This window comes from Chionomys nivalis, chromosome 19 (genome assembly GCF_950005125.1).
Source record: "Chionomys nivalis chromosome 19, mChiNiv1.1, whole genome shotgun sequence".
In the NCBI taxonomy this organism is placed as follows: Eukaryota; Metazoa; Chordata; class Mammalia; order Rodentia; family Cricetidae; genus Chionomys; species Chionomys nivalis.
The window spans coordinates 22,426,674-22,444,467 of NC_080104.1; the positions used below are offsets into that span (position 1 = coordinate 22,426,674).

Genomic DNA, 17,794 nt, shown 5'->3' on the forward strand with positions numbered 1-17,794 from the left:
AAGGATTTCTAGAAGAGAGAACACTGATGATCTTGGGGGTTAGACATGGTTAGTGACAGTGACCTTTACGAATTCTGTAGGATGGGTTTCCTGGTTATAAGAAATGGATTTGGAATACTACAAACACATGAAATGGCACAGAAAATAATATGATAAAGTCATGTATTTGGAGGTGGGGGGCTCCCAGGCTCCCACCCCTAACTTAGTAGCAGTAGACAGTTGGTGGGTGAGAGAGATAGAGAGATAGAGAGATAGAGAGATAGATAGATAGATAGATAGATAGATAGTCAGTTTTCTTTAAACACATAGCTTTTGGTAGGTTCATGTGGATGGCCCAACACCCAGAAGTATATGGATAGGACAAATTGTCCTTGGATTATTAAAAGAAGAAGGACACACTTATTTGGGAGGTGGTTGGGGATAGGAAGGAGTTAGGGACAGGAGTTGGGAGTTGAATATGATCAAAATGCATACATTCTCAGAGAACTAATAAATATTATATTTTAAAATGTCTCATGAAGCCACGATCTAATATTATAATCAAATATTAACTGTCGGCCATATTTGCTCAGCTCTGCATCTCATTTAACAAAGTTAATAGACACATCAGAAGTTCTTTCCCATCTTATTTTCTTCAGATTTCCTTCCATGTTGTGGACTCCCCAAGACAACCCTGAAACCTTATTGCCTCTCCACTCAGAGAATGACCATTGGTCTTTCTCTCCTCTAAACTGAACTGTAGTTGGGCAGACAAAACTAACGTTATAGGTGGAACCGAGTGTCGGTTTGCTGGGCCTGGAGTCTTGCTGAAACAGAGATGGTCTTTTTCTGCTGACCCCATGAAGTTCTATAGCTATAAAGCTAAATACCCAATCAGCATCTTCTGGGGGCTAAGTGTGAACTATTTCAGAAACAAGTCCCCCTTTCTGAACATAAAAGCTTCTAGTAAATCTGATTGCGTTTTGCTTCCTTAAACCTCAATCTTTACCCAACACAAAGGAGTCATGAAAAATTCATGCATTGGGCCAACTAGTTACCAGTTTAGTCCCTATAGACCCAGGATTTCAAACATCAGCCTCACTGTTGAGAGAAAGAACATAGATTTGTCTAGATAGTCAACCTGAGAAAGATGGAGATGCAGTCAGTGGAAGATGAAGAGGACACCTCTTCCACCGTTGTTTAGCCATGACCACAAAAGACTTAGGGGAGAAAGGGGCTAATAACGTCCCATGACTGCTGCTCATCGAGAGAAAAGGGGGAGTGGGAAAGCAGATCTGCGCCTTGGTGTTTGAAACCTCAACCTGACACCCAGCTGCCTCACGCGTACGCCTACTTATCCTGTGGTCACAAATTGACGCTGGAATTTTAGTAATGTTGACAACAGCTGTTTTGTCTGGAACCATGACCCCAATAAGGGACAAGTGGCAGTAAAAATAATTAGTGGGTCAGGTCTCCAATTTTTAGATACTATGTGTCTGTATTTTTAAATCTATGGATGTCATCTTATTTTTTAATAAGTAATGAAATTATTATCCCATCGACTCAAATAAGTGGTTAGGTTTATTTTCTCTGAAGATATTGCCATTAAAGTGCTTGGCCTTTAGTCAGTTGATAGACAGAAGAGGCCAGGATCACTGCTGAAATGAGTATTTAGAAAAGCTTGGACGAATTCAAGGCTTGCAAATGAACCAGATTCCCACTGAAATATCATGTGCCTCAAAATGCACACAGCCATGCACAGGATATTTTAATAAGAAATAATTCTGCAGTCTGATATTTTGTCATCTGCCTTATTCAGTAGTCTGAGTGTGGTTTAGGGCACTAACTTGTTTTGGGAGGCAGTCATTATATCGGATACAATGGCGTTTTACATTTGCCCCTCAGTGCATTGCAACAGTCAGAGAAGGAGGGCACAGAAGTGGAGGACAGTGGTGGACAAGAGGGAACAAATGCAGTAGTTCTGTGGCTCTGGGATGTTTGGAAGGTGGGCATCACCGTGCTATGACTTCATCTGACCCAACATGTAGCCCATTAGAGAGCATCAGGGTTAACAGTTGAGGGGAAAAGACTGATTTATTTGTGATAGAATTCCTATCTTTGATAAAAAAAAAATTGAATCCAGTGTTCATACCAAGGTTGAAATTAAATGGTTTACAATCAAATATTTGTTTTTTTTTCTTTTGGCAAACAAGTCTACTGTCTTGATGTGGGACTCTCCTCTGTGTGCTGTGATTACCATTAATGAATAAAGGAACTTCCTTGGCCTGTTGAACTTAGGTAGGTGGGGAAAACTAAACAGAATGCTGGGAGGAAGAAGGTGGAGTCAGAGAGAGATGCCATGGAGCTGCCACTGTGGGAGATGACTGTGTTGAAACTTTACTGGTAGGCCACAACCTTGTGGTGATATACAAATTAAAAGAAATGAGTTAAATTAAGATGTAAGACTTAGCCAATAAGAAGCTTTAACTAATGGGCCAAGCAGTGTTTTAATTAATGCAGTTTCTGTGTGATTATTTTGGTTCTGGTGGCCGGGATGAACAAGCAGCTCCTCTTTCAACACTAACTATCTATTCAAAGACTAAAAATGACAGGCTAAAATTTAAATCATCTTCATAATAATTACTTGAATCAGAAAAGTGATTATTTCATCACATTAAAATGAAAGCAAAATCAAACAAACAAACAAACAAAAAAACAAAAGACAACCAATTAAAACCCACATGAGATTTAACAGAAAGGAGCAGTGAGCACCCAGTTGTTTTAATTTCTGCTTGTACCACTCTGACTCCCACTCTTATAATAAGGCCTTCATATGATAAAGGTTCCCATCTCTCATCCTTTTCTCAAATTAAGTTTTCAGTTCTGTCTATTTTTTTTTAACACATCCATCTTTCTGGTTGGAAAGCTCTTGTCCATTTTCCTCGTGTGGCCAGTCCCTTCTTCAATCATGTTATTGACCAGAGATACTTCCTTGGGTCAGCCTGACCAGAAAAACACCTCTTTTCCATCTTACCACTTTCATCACTTTATCCCCACAGAAATCCTCAAGTAATGTATAATTCTGAAAAGGTTTTGTCTCTTATTTGCTTATTAACCACCGTCATATGCTCCCCCCACAATAGTGTGCAATTATTAAGCAGAGACCTCTGTGGTTTGCTCCTCTGTTTTTGAAAACACTGTATGTACACTGTTTATAGTAGTGATTAAAAGATGACTGCATTGGTCCGCCCTTATCTGCAGAGAGTAAATATAAGAACCTCAGCTGATAGCAGCCAACCTAACAAACAGTGAAGTTACAACCTGACATTCATGTAAACTACGTGTTCACGATGTATACATGCTTTGGAAGTTGGTGGTACAAGCAGTACAAGTTTTGTACCTTTTCCTTTTTATGATTTCACAAATAGAAGACTTAATTTTTTTTTAACCATAGATCCTAAAAACCTCAGCATATAATTTCTCTTTAAATTGACAACTTCTGTCTTCTCACTTAAAGTAAGCGCATTATCCCTTCGCTTTGGCATTTCAACCGCGGTTTCACTACCGATGAGATTTGAGTTAAGTAGAGTAAGCGCTATATTAACACCATTTGTCATATTGTGGTGGTCAGTCTGATGACATTGGCTACCAGGCAGGCGCTATATAGAAACTGGATACAGTGGGCAAGGAAGGAAAAAGGAGACAAAATGAGGCTTCACTCAATATAGGGTATAAAGGAAAAGTTATGAATTATTTAGTTCTAAAATTTCCTTAACATTGTTGGACCATGGTTGAATATGGTTAACTAAAACCACAGAAAATGAAACCGCAGATAAGGGAGTACTGTTGAAAATGAATTAAATTTTGCACCCCAAATTTATTCCTTTTTATGGTATCACCTGGTGTTCAATCGGTCACAACCTTTGGGGCCGCATGATGATTCTTGTTTTAAAGGGAAAAGAAATTATTTTACAGTGACGTTAAAATCAAAGCATAAATAAGGTGGCCATAAATATTTAAAACCAGACTGTTGCCCTAGAAAACAGGCATTTCTTTGGAGTGGGCGCCACAAAGCTGACGTCTATATCAGCATTTTACCATACATGGGCATTCTAGAGAAGCAAGGGCTGGGACTGAATTTGCAACTTAATGAAGCGTCAAGCTGATGTTAAAAGCTACTGTCGCTGGAATGATGAATATATTTAAAACGCAAAAGAAATAGAAAGTACCACAAATCATGAAAATAAGATTCTAAAATTAAACTTACTTACAACTAAACCCAAAACACATTAAAAAGAAATGTCCGAGTCTGCCTATTTTCTCTCTGAGAAGTTTTATCTTTGCGTAGAAAGTTTCCAGTGGTAACAGTAGAGGGCGCTGCTGACCCATATTACATATTTCTTGACTTTTGTTTTTCAGCCTAAATCGCTCTGCACTCAAATGTGACATATTTGAGCCCACTGCTGGATTCTCATACTGCAATAATGAAACAATCCACAGAAACAATGCCGGAAAGAAAATAAAGATGCTTTAAAGCCATGCCTGTGATAGAAAGAATAATAACACATTTCAGAGCTAACGTGGCTTTTAATCAATGCTCCTTACCGAGACGCAAAAGAAAGTCAGCGTCAGGGGGGTGGGCTGTCACCCGCTACACTTAATGGCTCATTAACTTCTCTGGTTTTCCCTCCTACTCCAACTCATTTCCACGGCTCTCCAACCTTTTCAAAGGAAACTAAAAACTAAGATGCTTACGGATACCCTAAGGTGTCCTGAGTTTCCAGGCTTTTCGGTTTCGCTATAGTAACACAGGGTCACTATTTTCCGTGGCATTCCCTACTCAGGTCACCAGAAAGCTGCTTCAGAGCGATGTTTTTATTACAGTGTGAGGAGCATGTGGTGAAGACTCAGAGAAGATCCCCAGTAATAAAATACAGCGTCTCAGATAAACCAGTAAACCAGCTCCGTAAGCCGGAAAGACACCGTGAAGCTGCGGGAGAAAAAGAAAAAAAAAAAAAAAAAAAAAAAAAAACCACCATTGTATTCTTGTCTCAGCTGCAGTGTGACTTGGAAATAATTTCTCTGTCTCTTCAAGCGTGGGTTTACGTACGTATGGGGAGTAAGTATTCGACATGTAGTGTGCTCGTTTAAGCAATTTAAAGATAGATTACATTTTCGGTAGCTAGATCTTGGGAAACTAGAAAGAAGAAAAACGACGTTGGTTCCACTGTAGTTTTGGACAAGCTCTTCTACCCAGAATGCAAATGCATGATGCTCAGAGCAATCCTAATATTTTTACTTTCATACAGCAGAGAATTCCTATGCATACATGGCAGCTGGTCTCCCTAGCCACCGTAGGAAGTAGGTGGGGATGGCACTATGGTTTCATTTTTGCAGAGAAACCAATGTCAGGTGCACGGTCCGGAAAGGGTTGCACAAGGGCAGGGGGATGGCACCCCGACACACCAGGCTACCTTACATTCCTGTGAGGTGGGTGCCAAGAAAAGTCAAACAATGATTGGGTGTGCAAGGCTGGTCCATATCGAACCATATCCCAGAAGAGCTCAAGTACGATAAAGGTGGATTTGGGGCTCAAATCTAAGTCTGAATTCTGTTTCCCTCTCGTGCACTCTTGGTTTGGTGTTTGTAAGCACTGCTTATCCTGTTGCGAAATGACGATAATTTCGACTTCCCGAAGCCGTTCAGAGGATTCCATAAGACCCTGAAAATGTGGTCTAACATAAACATTAGTACTGTAATCAAGCTTCCTGGGTTCCCCGCACCTCTTTCTTTCTCTGTTAGACTCTTCTTTCGTGAGGGACTTGAGTGTTCTTATACTTTGCCTCTCTGGAAAATTGTTCTCAATTATCTTAGCACATCCGAAGATATTATTCATTTAAGGTATCTCTACTTAATGGTTTCCTTCTGTTCTTGTTTACTGAGTTCTCCAAATTTTATGTATTGGAAACTCAGCCATTAAATTCATACTTAACAGTGTTTGGAGGTGGGTGGGATTTTTGAGGATGTAATTAGTATCAGATGGGACCATGAATGTGAGGTCCTCATGATACAATTACTGGCAGACAGGGATCCTGACACCCCCACCACGCTATTGTTCAAGAACACCCTTACCAGATGGTGGGTACCATGTTCTTGGATTTTGCAGGCTCTGCATGTATGGGCATGGTAAAAAGCAAGCCCTAAATTAGATCCAACCTCTCCACCTGGCCAGATACCACACATTCTTTTCGGGTATCATCTGATAAGTGTATTCAAGGAATCTTCTCTTTGCAACAGATGGAGGTCATTATAGAAAACCACAATCAATCAGAATGCAGAGTTATGGATCCTGTCCCAGTTGACAGCACACGACCCCCATAACGAAGGCTCGGGGATCACCGCTGAAGTGGGGTTGGAAAGACCGTATGGGCCAGGGGAACAGGGAGTTTGTCATGAGACTGTTTCTCTGAGGAATGTCCGAAGCTACACCCATAAATTCTCACTAATACGACAGCTGAAAAATGAGCTGAGCAAGGACAACAACAATAAACATGTCATATCGGACAGGAAAAGAGCACAGGACCTCAACTCGACACAAAGAACTACAGGATGCTAAGGAAAGCTGAAAAGAAAAACAGCCTTCTCCAGGGAAGAGCACACAAACTTGGCTATCCAATTCCAAATGATTAGTTCTGAGAATACACGTAAAAGTAACAGCCATAGACTGAATAGGCTATATTTAGGAATCTATATGTATACATATATACGTGCATGTACATATCCATGTGTATATAACAATAAATGAAAAGAAAGGCCAGGAATTTGAAGGAGAGCAGGGAGGGGTTAGGCGAGGGCTTGGAGGAAGGAAAGGGAAGGGGGAAAATGATGTATTATAATCTCAAAATAAAACGACACATTGGCAAAAGTCATTTAGGAAATTTGGAAGCATTTGCCTTTGTATAGATATGTCTGCCGCTTGATAGAAAACCATGAAAAGTGATTTTAAGAAATATGTCCCGCATAAGTGAGCAGAACTAGCCCTGGCAACCAACTGCAGATTGCATATATGAGCCACAAATAAGTCTTCCCCGAAGAGATAAATTTCCCCTGATGATAAAACTGAAAAGTGGTGAGCTAATCTGCAGTAATGTATGTGACATTGAGGCAGTGACTCATAGCTTAGGAGCATTCTTCAGTAGACACAGTAGATGCCCTGGTTAGTCATTAGTGTCAACTAGACACAACCTGGAGTTACCTGGGAATGGAGAACTTCAGCTGAAGAATTGCTTTACTTAGATTGGCCTTGATCATGTCTAGGAGAGATTGTCTTGACTGATGATTTTTTGGGGGGAGCATCCACACCCACTGTGGGTGGCACCATCCTCAGGCAGGTGGGTCTGGGCTATATAAGAAAGCTATCTGAGCAAGCCAGGGAATGAGTCAGTCAGTACCATGCCTCTGTTGTTTCTGCTTGAGTTGCTGACCTGATTTCCCCTGATGGTGGCCTGGATGTGTAAATCAGGTAAACCCTTTCCTCCCCAAGTTGCCTTTAGTCAGAGTGATGTATCAGAGTAACAGAAAAGCAAACAAGGATAGTCAATACTTCCTTCTAGAATTTTGTTTTTTTTTCCCTACTAGATTTTATTTTCTTCAAATGTCAGTCACATGGCTCTGTGGATACAGCCCTTTCTATGCACATCCTCCTGCGTGTGGGTGTGCACACACCCACCTACACGCACACACAGCACACGGCTCTTTAGCTAACTCTAAAGTTATAGAAAGCTATTCCTTGTAACTGATGTGTCTTTTGGCTGAATCATTTCCTAGGGAGGTGAGAAAATACAAATTTGACCTCAGAAGAAGAAGCACAGGTAAAGGATGGGCTCCTGCAGTTTAATTATTTTGAGTTGCTGCAGGCCAGAGACCTTCCCTGGGAGTCCCAGCTCCTTTCATCTTCACTGGCACTCCCCTAAATAACAACACTGCTTTGATTCAGCAAATACCCTGAAATTCCCCAAAGGGAAGAGTGTTCTCTTGAGGACATTGAGTCAAACACTCTATCTTCAAAGGCTTGCCTGCTGAAGACTTGCATTCCTTAGCTCCTTTCTAACTCAGATTGATTAATATTTAAAAAAACTGCTCAAACATAGTGTTATAAATACTTCAGTTATTAATTTATTTGGGGTATATTTCTTAATTTATTTGATTAGCGGTAAGGTTAAATTTTCCTTCATTTTGTTTCTATATTCGCACTTGTCACAAGCCATTCTTATACTAGCTTCAGGAAATTCTAAGTCTGGGCCACTGGGATGAGTCACACAATGTCTCAAATCTTAACTAGAAGAATTTTAGCCTCCTACCCACCCTCTCTTAGCTGTCTTATCTCCTGTCATAAAATAGGGCTTGTGTAAGGCAGAATACAGTTCTGTAAAAGACAAAAAATATTTAAAAATAGACTAGACTGCTCTTAGCCACCTCTCACGCTATATGGAAATGAAATACAAACAGCTCCGTGGGCCAGCCACACTGAGGTAGCCAGCATCCTGCAGAGACTTCAGGGTCAGTAAATCTAATAGTTCTAGTGAGTCTCACTTGCCCTCAGCAATCTGCTCTCAGTGTGTTGCTAGAGTGACCATCAGTGAAATCTGGCCTTGTCCCTCTCCAGCTTAGGCCCCTTGTTTACTTTCATAGCTTTCCGTGAGGTTTGCCAGGGCCCTGCAAAGATTTCTCTTCATCCCTGTTGGCCTGGGGCTGTACCTCAGTTGTCTATGGCAGGGAGCCCACCTCCACCCACGGGAGGCTTGACAATTCTGGGTGTTTGTTCATGTTGTCTTCCTCCTCAGGGGCACCCAGCTGGCTCCCTCCCCTGCCCTATTTGCTTTACTTTTCAAGCCTCAATCTTAATCCTTTGATGGAAGTTTCTTCAGGAACCCATCTGTGTTATCTTCGCTGCATTCTCTTCCTCACCCCACACTGCCCTCACCTGAACTTGAACCTCATAAAAAGCAAGGACAGCGTCTTCTTCAGTTTTTCAAGTTCAGCTCCAGTTACACACTTAGTCTGACCCTACATAAACGTGTGAAATGCTTGAACAAAAAGAATTCGGTGCAACTAGATTCTTTTGATGAGTTAGTTATTGAAAACATTAGTTATTATGACCTTGAAAAGATTCAATATGAAGAACGCTTTTCATTTCTAATCATCTGGAAGCAGCAGCTCTCTTTCAGGAGGACCTTGGTTTTAGAAAAATTATGTGTTCAGTCTTCAGCTATGCTGTGAGTGTGGTAGACACAGGTCATCAGTTAGTCCTATGATGAGAACAGCCTCAAACTGATGAAATCCGACGGTACCCTAAGATGAAGTTTTGATGATGCTTGCATGATAGGAAAGATTTTAATCATTTAGAGGAACCAGCCTCCTTAAATCACACCTACCAAGCAGACAGGAACCAACGGCTTGGCCCAATGTTTTCTTCTTCAGTAAATGCTGACCTATGTATAAAACCCGTTTATAATCTACTTAGCTGTTTTCTCTTTTCCTTAGTCTTAACAAATTGGCTCTTTTATTATATTAAAAAGTTCATAAACCATTTTTATTTCAAATACAAGATTTAACGAGAGCTCTGAATCAGACCCATAGCTGAGTTTAAATGTTAATACTTAAAATATGCACACACCTCTCCCAACGACTCTAACAATAAACTGAAACCCATGGAGCAGAGCGCTGCAGTTCCTTTCTCGTGGTCACCTAGTTCTTAATCTTCCTGACCCTTCAGTAAATGTATCTATCAGTAGCTGAGACCTCCCTCTAGATTCCAGCATATTCACCTTCTCCCCAGGCCTTGGGCCCACTTAGTGCGCATGCCTTCATCTTCTAGATTCCGTTTTTTGGAGACAAGTCTCGAGGCCCTGTCAAGTATTTAGGAATGACAAGGAGGCTTCCCCTTGCCTGTCAGCACACCTCACTGTCTTCTTCAAAGCACAAAGCAATTACTGAAAATCGTACAAAGCATTCTTTGTTTTGCCAAAAAAAAAAAAAAAAAGTACAATAAAAGTCAACACCCCACCCAATTCAACTCACGCTCTTATGTTTTTCCTTGTAATCAGCACTAATCAACAGCAATGCACTGCTGATAGCTTAATCACTTGCATGGATAAGGGGCAATAAAATGAATGAGGTGGCAATGGGCGTGTTTATTTTGCCACATGACCGCAGCCTAGTTACTCACTGGTGGTCCTGGAGGGCCTGGGTTTCCTGGAGGTCCTGTCTTTCCTCGTCTTCCCTTGAAATGAAAAGAAAATAGGTTAAGTGTTGTGGTTTGATTTCATTTTAATATAACAATATTAGGCAGCAATGTGGAAGACAGTAAAAGTATTTTTAAAAATAATTTTAGAAAACAATTCCAAGTCCATAGGACTCTTGCACATCAATGAATTCTGAAAACTGTGGGCCAGTACACTACCATGTTGGGGAATATACGACCGGAAATGTACCGATTCTAATTGCTGTTGACCTTTCCCGTGCAAATTATCTTGACACTCCACTCAATGTTTGATGACTCTGCAGTTCCAGTTCAGATAAAAATTGCAATTTAGATGAAATAACAAATGTTTTTCAGCAGTTGGAGAAATTGCTTTAGCGGTTAAAAGTCCCACCTGTTCTTCCAAAAGACCCAGGTCCAGCTTCCAGCACCCCCACACAAAAGCTTTCAACCAGAGGATCTGTCACCCTCTGCTGGCCTCCTTGGGCACTGCAGGTAGAGGGTGCAGGCAAGACATATACAATAAATAAAAATAAAAATAAATAAAATCTCCTCATTTGGAAACATGAGCAAGGAAGTCAGGACCGCGAGGGGTGCACCCACTCACTGAGACGGTGGGGTTGATCTAACGGGAGCTCACCAAGGCCAGCTGGACTGGGACTGAAAAAGCATGGGATAAAACCGGATTCTCTGAACATGATGGACAATGAGGACTGCTGAGAAGCCAAGGACAATGGCACTGGGTTTTGATCCTACTGCATGTACTGGCTTTATGGGAGCCTAGGCAGTTTGGATGCTCACTTTCCTAGACCTGAATGGAGGGGGGAAGACCTTGGACTTCCCACAGGGCAGGGAACCCTGACTGCTCTTTGGACTGGAGAGGGAGGGGGAGGGGAGTGGGGGGTGGGGAGGGGGAGGGAAATGGGAGGCGGGGAGGAGGCAGAAATTTTTAATAATAAAAATTAAACAAATAAATAAAATCTCAAAAAAAAGTTTCCGAAGGGGGCCTGAATTCTAGTGTGATTAATTAAGGTACCCAGTGACTAATTAAGAAACTGGTTAAAAACCTTGGGGCTAAGAGCCATGAATCTGTACTTCAGAAGGACTTCCAGGAATCCTTACACTCACTAAAGTTTGAAAAGTGTCGCATTGATCAAATCATATATCCTACCTACAGTATACAAGCTAGCTCGTTCCTTCCAGCTGGGTAGGTGAACTAACTGCATAATTCTTGCAGATCACTCATTATTATAGCTCCGTGTCCACACTTCCAGATTAAGACGGGCTGAATTCCAACCGCAGGGGCCAGAGACATAGACTTGTGGTAATATGGTTAATAAATGGCATGTCTAACATTATATAAAAGAATTTAGGTGCCATTATTATTATTGTATATGTATGGGGGTGCACATGCCGTGGCCCCTGAGTAGAGGTCAGGCTATAACTTCTGGGGTTGGGTCTTTCATCTTTACATGTGGCTTTCAGGGTACCCACTGAGTCCTCTTTCTCTGGTCCTAGCTATATATTAAAAAAAAAATCACTTCATCTTTTTTCCCCTTAAGACAAGGAAAATAAGTTTGTTTGAAGCAATATGTTCTTAATGAGGAACATTTCTGAGCTTATGTTTCCTAAACACTGCAACGCCACCCCAATGACATGACTCTATTAAGAATGAGGTTGCCATACTGAGAGGTACTTACACAATTATGGCTCCATGACAACAGTACTTTTAAATGTAAAGACGTTATTAGGTCAACCTTTTCAATGTTTTTGATATGTCTGAGAAATATAAATACAGAAAGGCCCATTGCATTAACGAGTTTTATTCAGGCTCGAAGTTGGGTAGGGCGTCTAAACAGCAGCTGGGTCTGTAGGTTCAGCTTTGAGAAGTAAGCAAACATTATGTTGTGACCGGGGCGAGAATCGTTCCCATTGCTACGGGAGAGAAGTCAAGGGCAAACTGTTAGGGACTTCATGTAATGGCCGCTGCACTCTGGGACTCTGACCAGCTGTGGTTACCTGCGTGCAGCCTGCATGGGATTGAGATGTCAACATTCTGTGAGGAGTAGTGAAGGATCTCAGGAGGTCCCATACCTAGAGGGGACTAAATGACCGCTGGGGGTGGGGATGGAGTTCTTCAGTGATGCTGCCAAAGGTGAGTGTCCTTACTTCCACACCCATGCTTGTCTCATGCTTTTGCAAACAACCCTGATTTAACCCAGTGAGTCAATTTTTCTTTTTCTCCTTTTTTTTTCTTTTTTAAGAGATAAAAGCAGGCGGAGGATTGGTTGGGAAAACGAGTTCAGAGGGAGGTGAGCAGTAAACATAATAATGAAAATATGATCAAAATACATTATATACACGTACAAAATTGTCAAAGAATAAACAGAACCCACCCTTTCTTTAAATACTTCTAAGATTCACATTCACAGAACAGAAAATGCAATCAAATCACCACAGTCATACAGTTAGTGGTGTTTCCATATGCTTTCTGTTTAAATGATAGAAATTTTGGCTTTCTTTGGAAGGACCGTAAGATTGGAAAGAATAGGTAATTTTATATTCAGTGTATTTAGTGCAGATTATACATACATGCAAGAAGCTAGTCTTGCAGTATATATTTTCTGGAAATCGATATATTTGATTTTTACTAAATGAAGTCAATTGCCTTTGAGAGCTTAGGGAGAATAAAGAGTTTACTCAGAAGTAGAAGCATTGTAATTTACTCATTTGCAAGAGTACTGGAAATGAAATCAAAGACCTCTAAGCAGGTGATCCATTTCTTCTGTAAGCATGCATTAGGTTGAGTTTAAGTTAAAAACCATAGTGTCGGGTTTGTTTATAGTCCCCTTTCTTCAAAAGAGAAATGGGTATCTGTTTGAACTGGAAGCAGGGGAAATGAGGCTATTGATCAATTTTTATCACAGAGTTTACGCCAAGACAAACCAAGTGTCAGATTCCATAACACAGCATTGATGTGCTACTATGAGGACCAAAAAGCGTCCACAGTTCTGGATGGCGAGGGCAAGCATCCAGACGCCTTCATTTCTCCACTGATTTACGTGACGTGTTACATTAGCCCTGCCGGAGCCCTGCTGGGCTTACTGAGTGCAGGGAGGGCTGGCTCGCTAGTACATATCCTTCCAAAGAGTGGACAAGCAAGTAAGATATTTGTGAGGGTTGTAAACATAAAGGAACATATTTGTGAGGATAACTTCGGCCAACTCATATTTTTAGCTTAAGGCCTGAGAGTCTTGTAAGTGCCAGAAGCATATTTGAACAATTTGAAGTGTCTGCTTTACAGCTCCCATCTCCCTCCCCCATTCTAGCTTTATTAAGCATAAGCATAGGGAATAGGCAAGGCAGCACTGGGATTTCAGGTCCCAGTCTTAGTGTCCTGCAGAGGGCACTCTGGCACAAGGCGGACAGAACCATGAGGGGAACTTCGGAGTATGAGAGAGATATTAGAGCCATAATGTCGAAGGAAGTAATAGTTCCCAATTCACTCTCAGACATTGTCTCTCTTCCCTCCAGGCAACTCCAGGAGTCTCTCTCTTACTCCCCTCCGGAAGGTCACAGCAGCACTTACAGGAGCTGCGCCACCTCCTCTTCTTCTGCAAAGTCTCTCTGCGTTTGAGGGGAGAATAGAGTCTACCTCAGAGCTAAGATATCTCTCTCTCTCTCTCTCTCTCTCTCTCTCTCTCTCTCTCTCTCTCTCTCTCTCTCTCTCTCTCTCTCTCTCCCCTTCTTTCTTTTGTACTGCAAATTGTATTGTTTGGGGGAACAGGAAGAGTACTTTATTGCTGATACTTTAGCCAACACAACAGGCACAAACCTCTATTCACATTAAGACTAAAATTAGATTTCTTCATTACAGTAAGGTGCCATGATTTTCTTTCTAAGGCTCTGCAGCACTGGCTGGGAGCACGTGGGTCTTGGAGCGGGAGGGTGTAGATGGGAGTGTTAGGGAGAAGTCTGCCGTGGTGGTGGGGGAATGTTTATTACATGTCTGCCTCCATGCCTGTCTCCTCTTGTTTCTCTCCTTTCATCTCAAGTCTTATTATAGGTCCGCTGTAAAAGAAGACAAAAAGTGGGAGCTCGGATATTCACAAGAAGGGAAATCCTACAGCTACCTCATACAACTGCAGATCTAGGAGAGACTGCCCTCCTTAGGGCGGCTGCTCTCAGGAGGTTATTTGTTCAGAAACAGCTTTGATAAACCTCATCCCCACAAACCTCCCAACGCAGAGAGATCTGCTATTCCTGCCTTATGATGATCAAGCTAATCTAATACATTTCCGACAACCAAGGTAGAAAACATAAAATCATAGATTTACTCCAGCCTGTTACCCTGGAAACCTCAGAGAGTTTTTTTGTTTGGCAACGGTAGAAAGATTTTGAGCTACGATTTAGATTTCTGCCCAGTGTTTGCTCAAACCGGAAACACCAGTTAATATGGATGGTCTCCGCCCTAGGCTGGCGTTTCCAGAGTGGAAGGTCTCAGATCTGGGAATTAGCATCTCCAATAAGTCCTGTAGAGCATAGACCCACAAGTCTCATAAAAAGTAATTCAATAGGTTCACTGATTATGCAAAACTGAAAATGATCTTCGTCAAATTAAGACGAAGCTAGGCTGGGTTAACTGTCTTTTTTTCTTATATAAACATTATATGTATGTGTGAAAGTTCCATTGCTATACAATGGTGTTTAAAAGCAGACACAAGTTTGTTGAAGATTCCAAAAGAGATTACCTGTAAAAAAAAAAAAAAACAAAAAAAACCCACAAAATGACAAATGTTGACAAGGATGTGGGAAATGAATACCTATGGACTGCTGGCAGGACTGCCCAGTGGTGCCATCACTAAATAAAATGTTACGGTGCTCAGAAAATTGAAAACAGGACTGTGTATGGTCTTCTGGGAATACACCCCAGTACACACTTCTTAGACCTGAAAGCGTCCCAGGGACTCACAGGCTGCTTTTGATGGAAGCATTGACTCTTCTCTGGAGTCCACAGATGTCCCATGGGTAACTCAAAGCAGGATGAAACGTGGTATCTCTGCCTCTATACTTGACCTCGGCCTTTGCTAACTCTTGTTTGTCTTCCCGTCACTCAGACACGTTCATCATTTTAGGAGTGTCTAAAATTCCTAATGCAAGCATCCCAAATTAACCCAATAACTTTTCTCTCACTCAGAGGCTAAAGACACTAAGGTAAGAGCACGATATTTTCCTGACTTAGAGACTTAGACAATGTCATCATGTCTGATGGACATTGACCACCTGATGTTACAGTGTCCCACTGTAGACCACAAAGGTGGCACCAAGAGTCTCCAGCCATGGCCCTAAATCTGAAAGAAGACCCTGTAGTCATGGCCCCAGGCAACGGTATTTCATTCTCTAACATACTCTTTTTCAGCGATTGTTCCTTTCCAGCTTACTGAAAGTTCCAGGAACAATGAGCCTTGTCGGCAGGCAATCATCTCCCCTGGTGCCAGGAAACCCAGCACAGCCAGAGCTGAGATGACAATCAGTCAAACCACAGTTTGTACAAGGCTGCTTGATTGTGCATGCCTTTCGGTCCCAGATTTTTTCTCCTATTGTCAGCACCGTGAAGAGAGAGTGAGGAAGTCACCAGATTTGCTCTCTTTCCAGTGTGACCACTGTTTCTCCTATCACTTATTTCTTTGGTTAGAACTTCAGGGTTCTGAGTAATTGACCTTAGTCTCTTGGGTCCCTCTGGGGTCAGGTTTCTGTCCTAAAACTCAGGTAACACAAAGAAATATTCTCAACAGCTATGCGATGGAATCAATCGTTTCCCTCCATGGAGAGATGGCTAAGCCAAATGTGGTACACACATACAGTGGGTTGTTACTTAGTCTAACAGGAAGAACATTTTATAATATGGCACAGCATGGAGGGGGCTTCATCACATGACTCAATGAAGTAAACTGGTCACATCCTGACAAATAGTTCATGACACTTTTTGTATTGGCAGTTAAATATTCAAATTCATAGAGACAGAAAGTAGAATGGTTGCTTTCAGGAGTGTAGAGGGCAAGAAGAGAGGAGTTGCTGAATGGGGAATTTCAGCCTTAAGTACCGTAGGTCTGTTTTGCAACAACGTGAATATAGCACGTATTTAAAAATGGAAGAATGATAGATTTTATGTTACAAGCTATCAAATCATCTCTGGAACCTGGTAGCACAGCCAGTTTCTTTCCTTCTCTATCCTTTTACTACTTTATCCAATCTTCTAGTTTGCCACGTGAAACTGTTTGTAATGTCAAAAGGGAAGTTACTAAAGAATAAAGAGAAATCCTTTACAAGAGTGCGACCATGAGCTGGCAAGGCAACCCAGTGGGTAAGGCATTCGGACCCCAGCTCGATAGACCCGAGTTTGATGATAGCAACCCACATAAAGGTGGATTGGAAGAACTGAGTTCACACAGCTGTCCTCTCATCTTCATGTGTGCCTGTCTCACGCATATATACAACAATAATAAATAATGTTCTTTAAAGAATGTGTAATCAACCCTGAGTTATACATACGGATGTATAAGAACTAACATAACAGTCAAACGCCCATAAAAAGTCTAAATAAAGTAAATGTTATGGAATAATATATAACATTTAAATATGAGTGAAATTGAACTATATAGAGCCATATGCATTCTTAGAAGTGTTATGTTGGGGCTGGAGAAATGGCTTACAGGTTAGGGATGTGCACTGATATTCAGAGGATCTCAGTTTGGTTCCTAGTGCCCACGTCAGGAATCTCACAACCATCTGTAACCCTAGGGAGTCCAATGACCCTTGCTTCCCTCCTTGGGCACCTGGACTCGTGTACATACCTACAGGCAACCCCCCACCTACCCCACTAAACAAGTCAAATAAATCTAAAAGTTACAAGCTTAATGTTGATCAGTTTATACAGAGGACCACACAGGGAGAACTAGTCTGTGCAATTAGGAATGACAATGAGTGACCCATGTGGATGAGGGTGACTTATGGGAGCAACCACAAGGGGCATTTCCGCTTCTTCAACTCGGTGTTGGTTACATTGTGTGTGTTCATTTGGTTAAAAAATACCAAGCCCCACCATAGCAAGACCTATCTTTTTAATGCACATTTTAGTAAACTTTCAAAATTAAACCAAGATGTTCTCACAATGGAATAAACTTATTTATAGAATCTAAATGACAATCTATCTGTATTTGCTGTGTTCAAGGCAAAAAACCAAAAAAATAGTGGCAGAGGGTGACTATTGCCAGCAAGCCATCAGGCAGGCCGGGCTATTAAAATGAACGACATTGGCAGGCGGGCAACAGTGAAGCATCACCCGATCCTTTCAGGATGACTTGCAGTAAGAACACACGTGCATCTTGAATTTGATACTTGACTTAGAAACACTTCTTCCTCCACCAGCATTACGAAGAGAAGAAAACACATACCGGACTATTGGTCCTTATATAACAGGTGCTTTTTGTTGTTGCTAAGGGTTGTGAGGATGTAGAAGGGGTTACAGCAGGAATTAGGCTCAAATCAAGGGTT

At 41.5% G+C, this 17,794-nt stretch overlaps 1 protein-coding gene across 1 annotated transcript in view; it reads right to left on the reverse strand.

The window, feature by feature from the left end:
- Nucleotides 1-17,794, reverse strand: part of Col19a1 (collagen type XIX alpha 1 chain) — a 311,078-nt gene that overhangs the window by 94,920 nt on the left and 198,364 nt on the right. Inside the window, exon 16 of the mRNA XM_057751349.1 lies at nt 10,208-10,261. Coding sequence (XP_057607332.1) covers nt 10,208-10,261 — 54 coding nt within the window. The remainder of the gene's footprint in view (nt 1-10,207; nt 10,262-17,794) is intronic.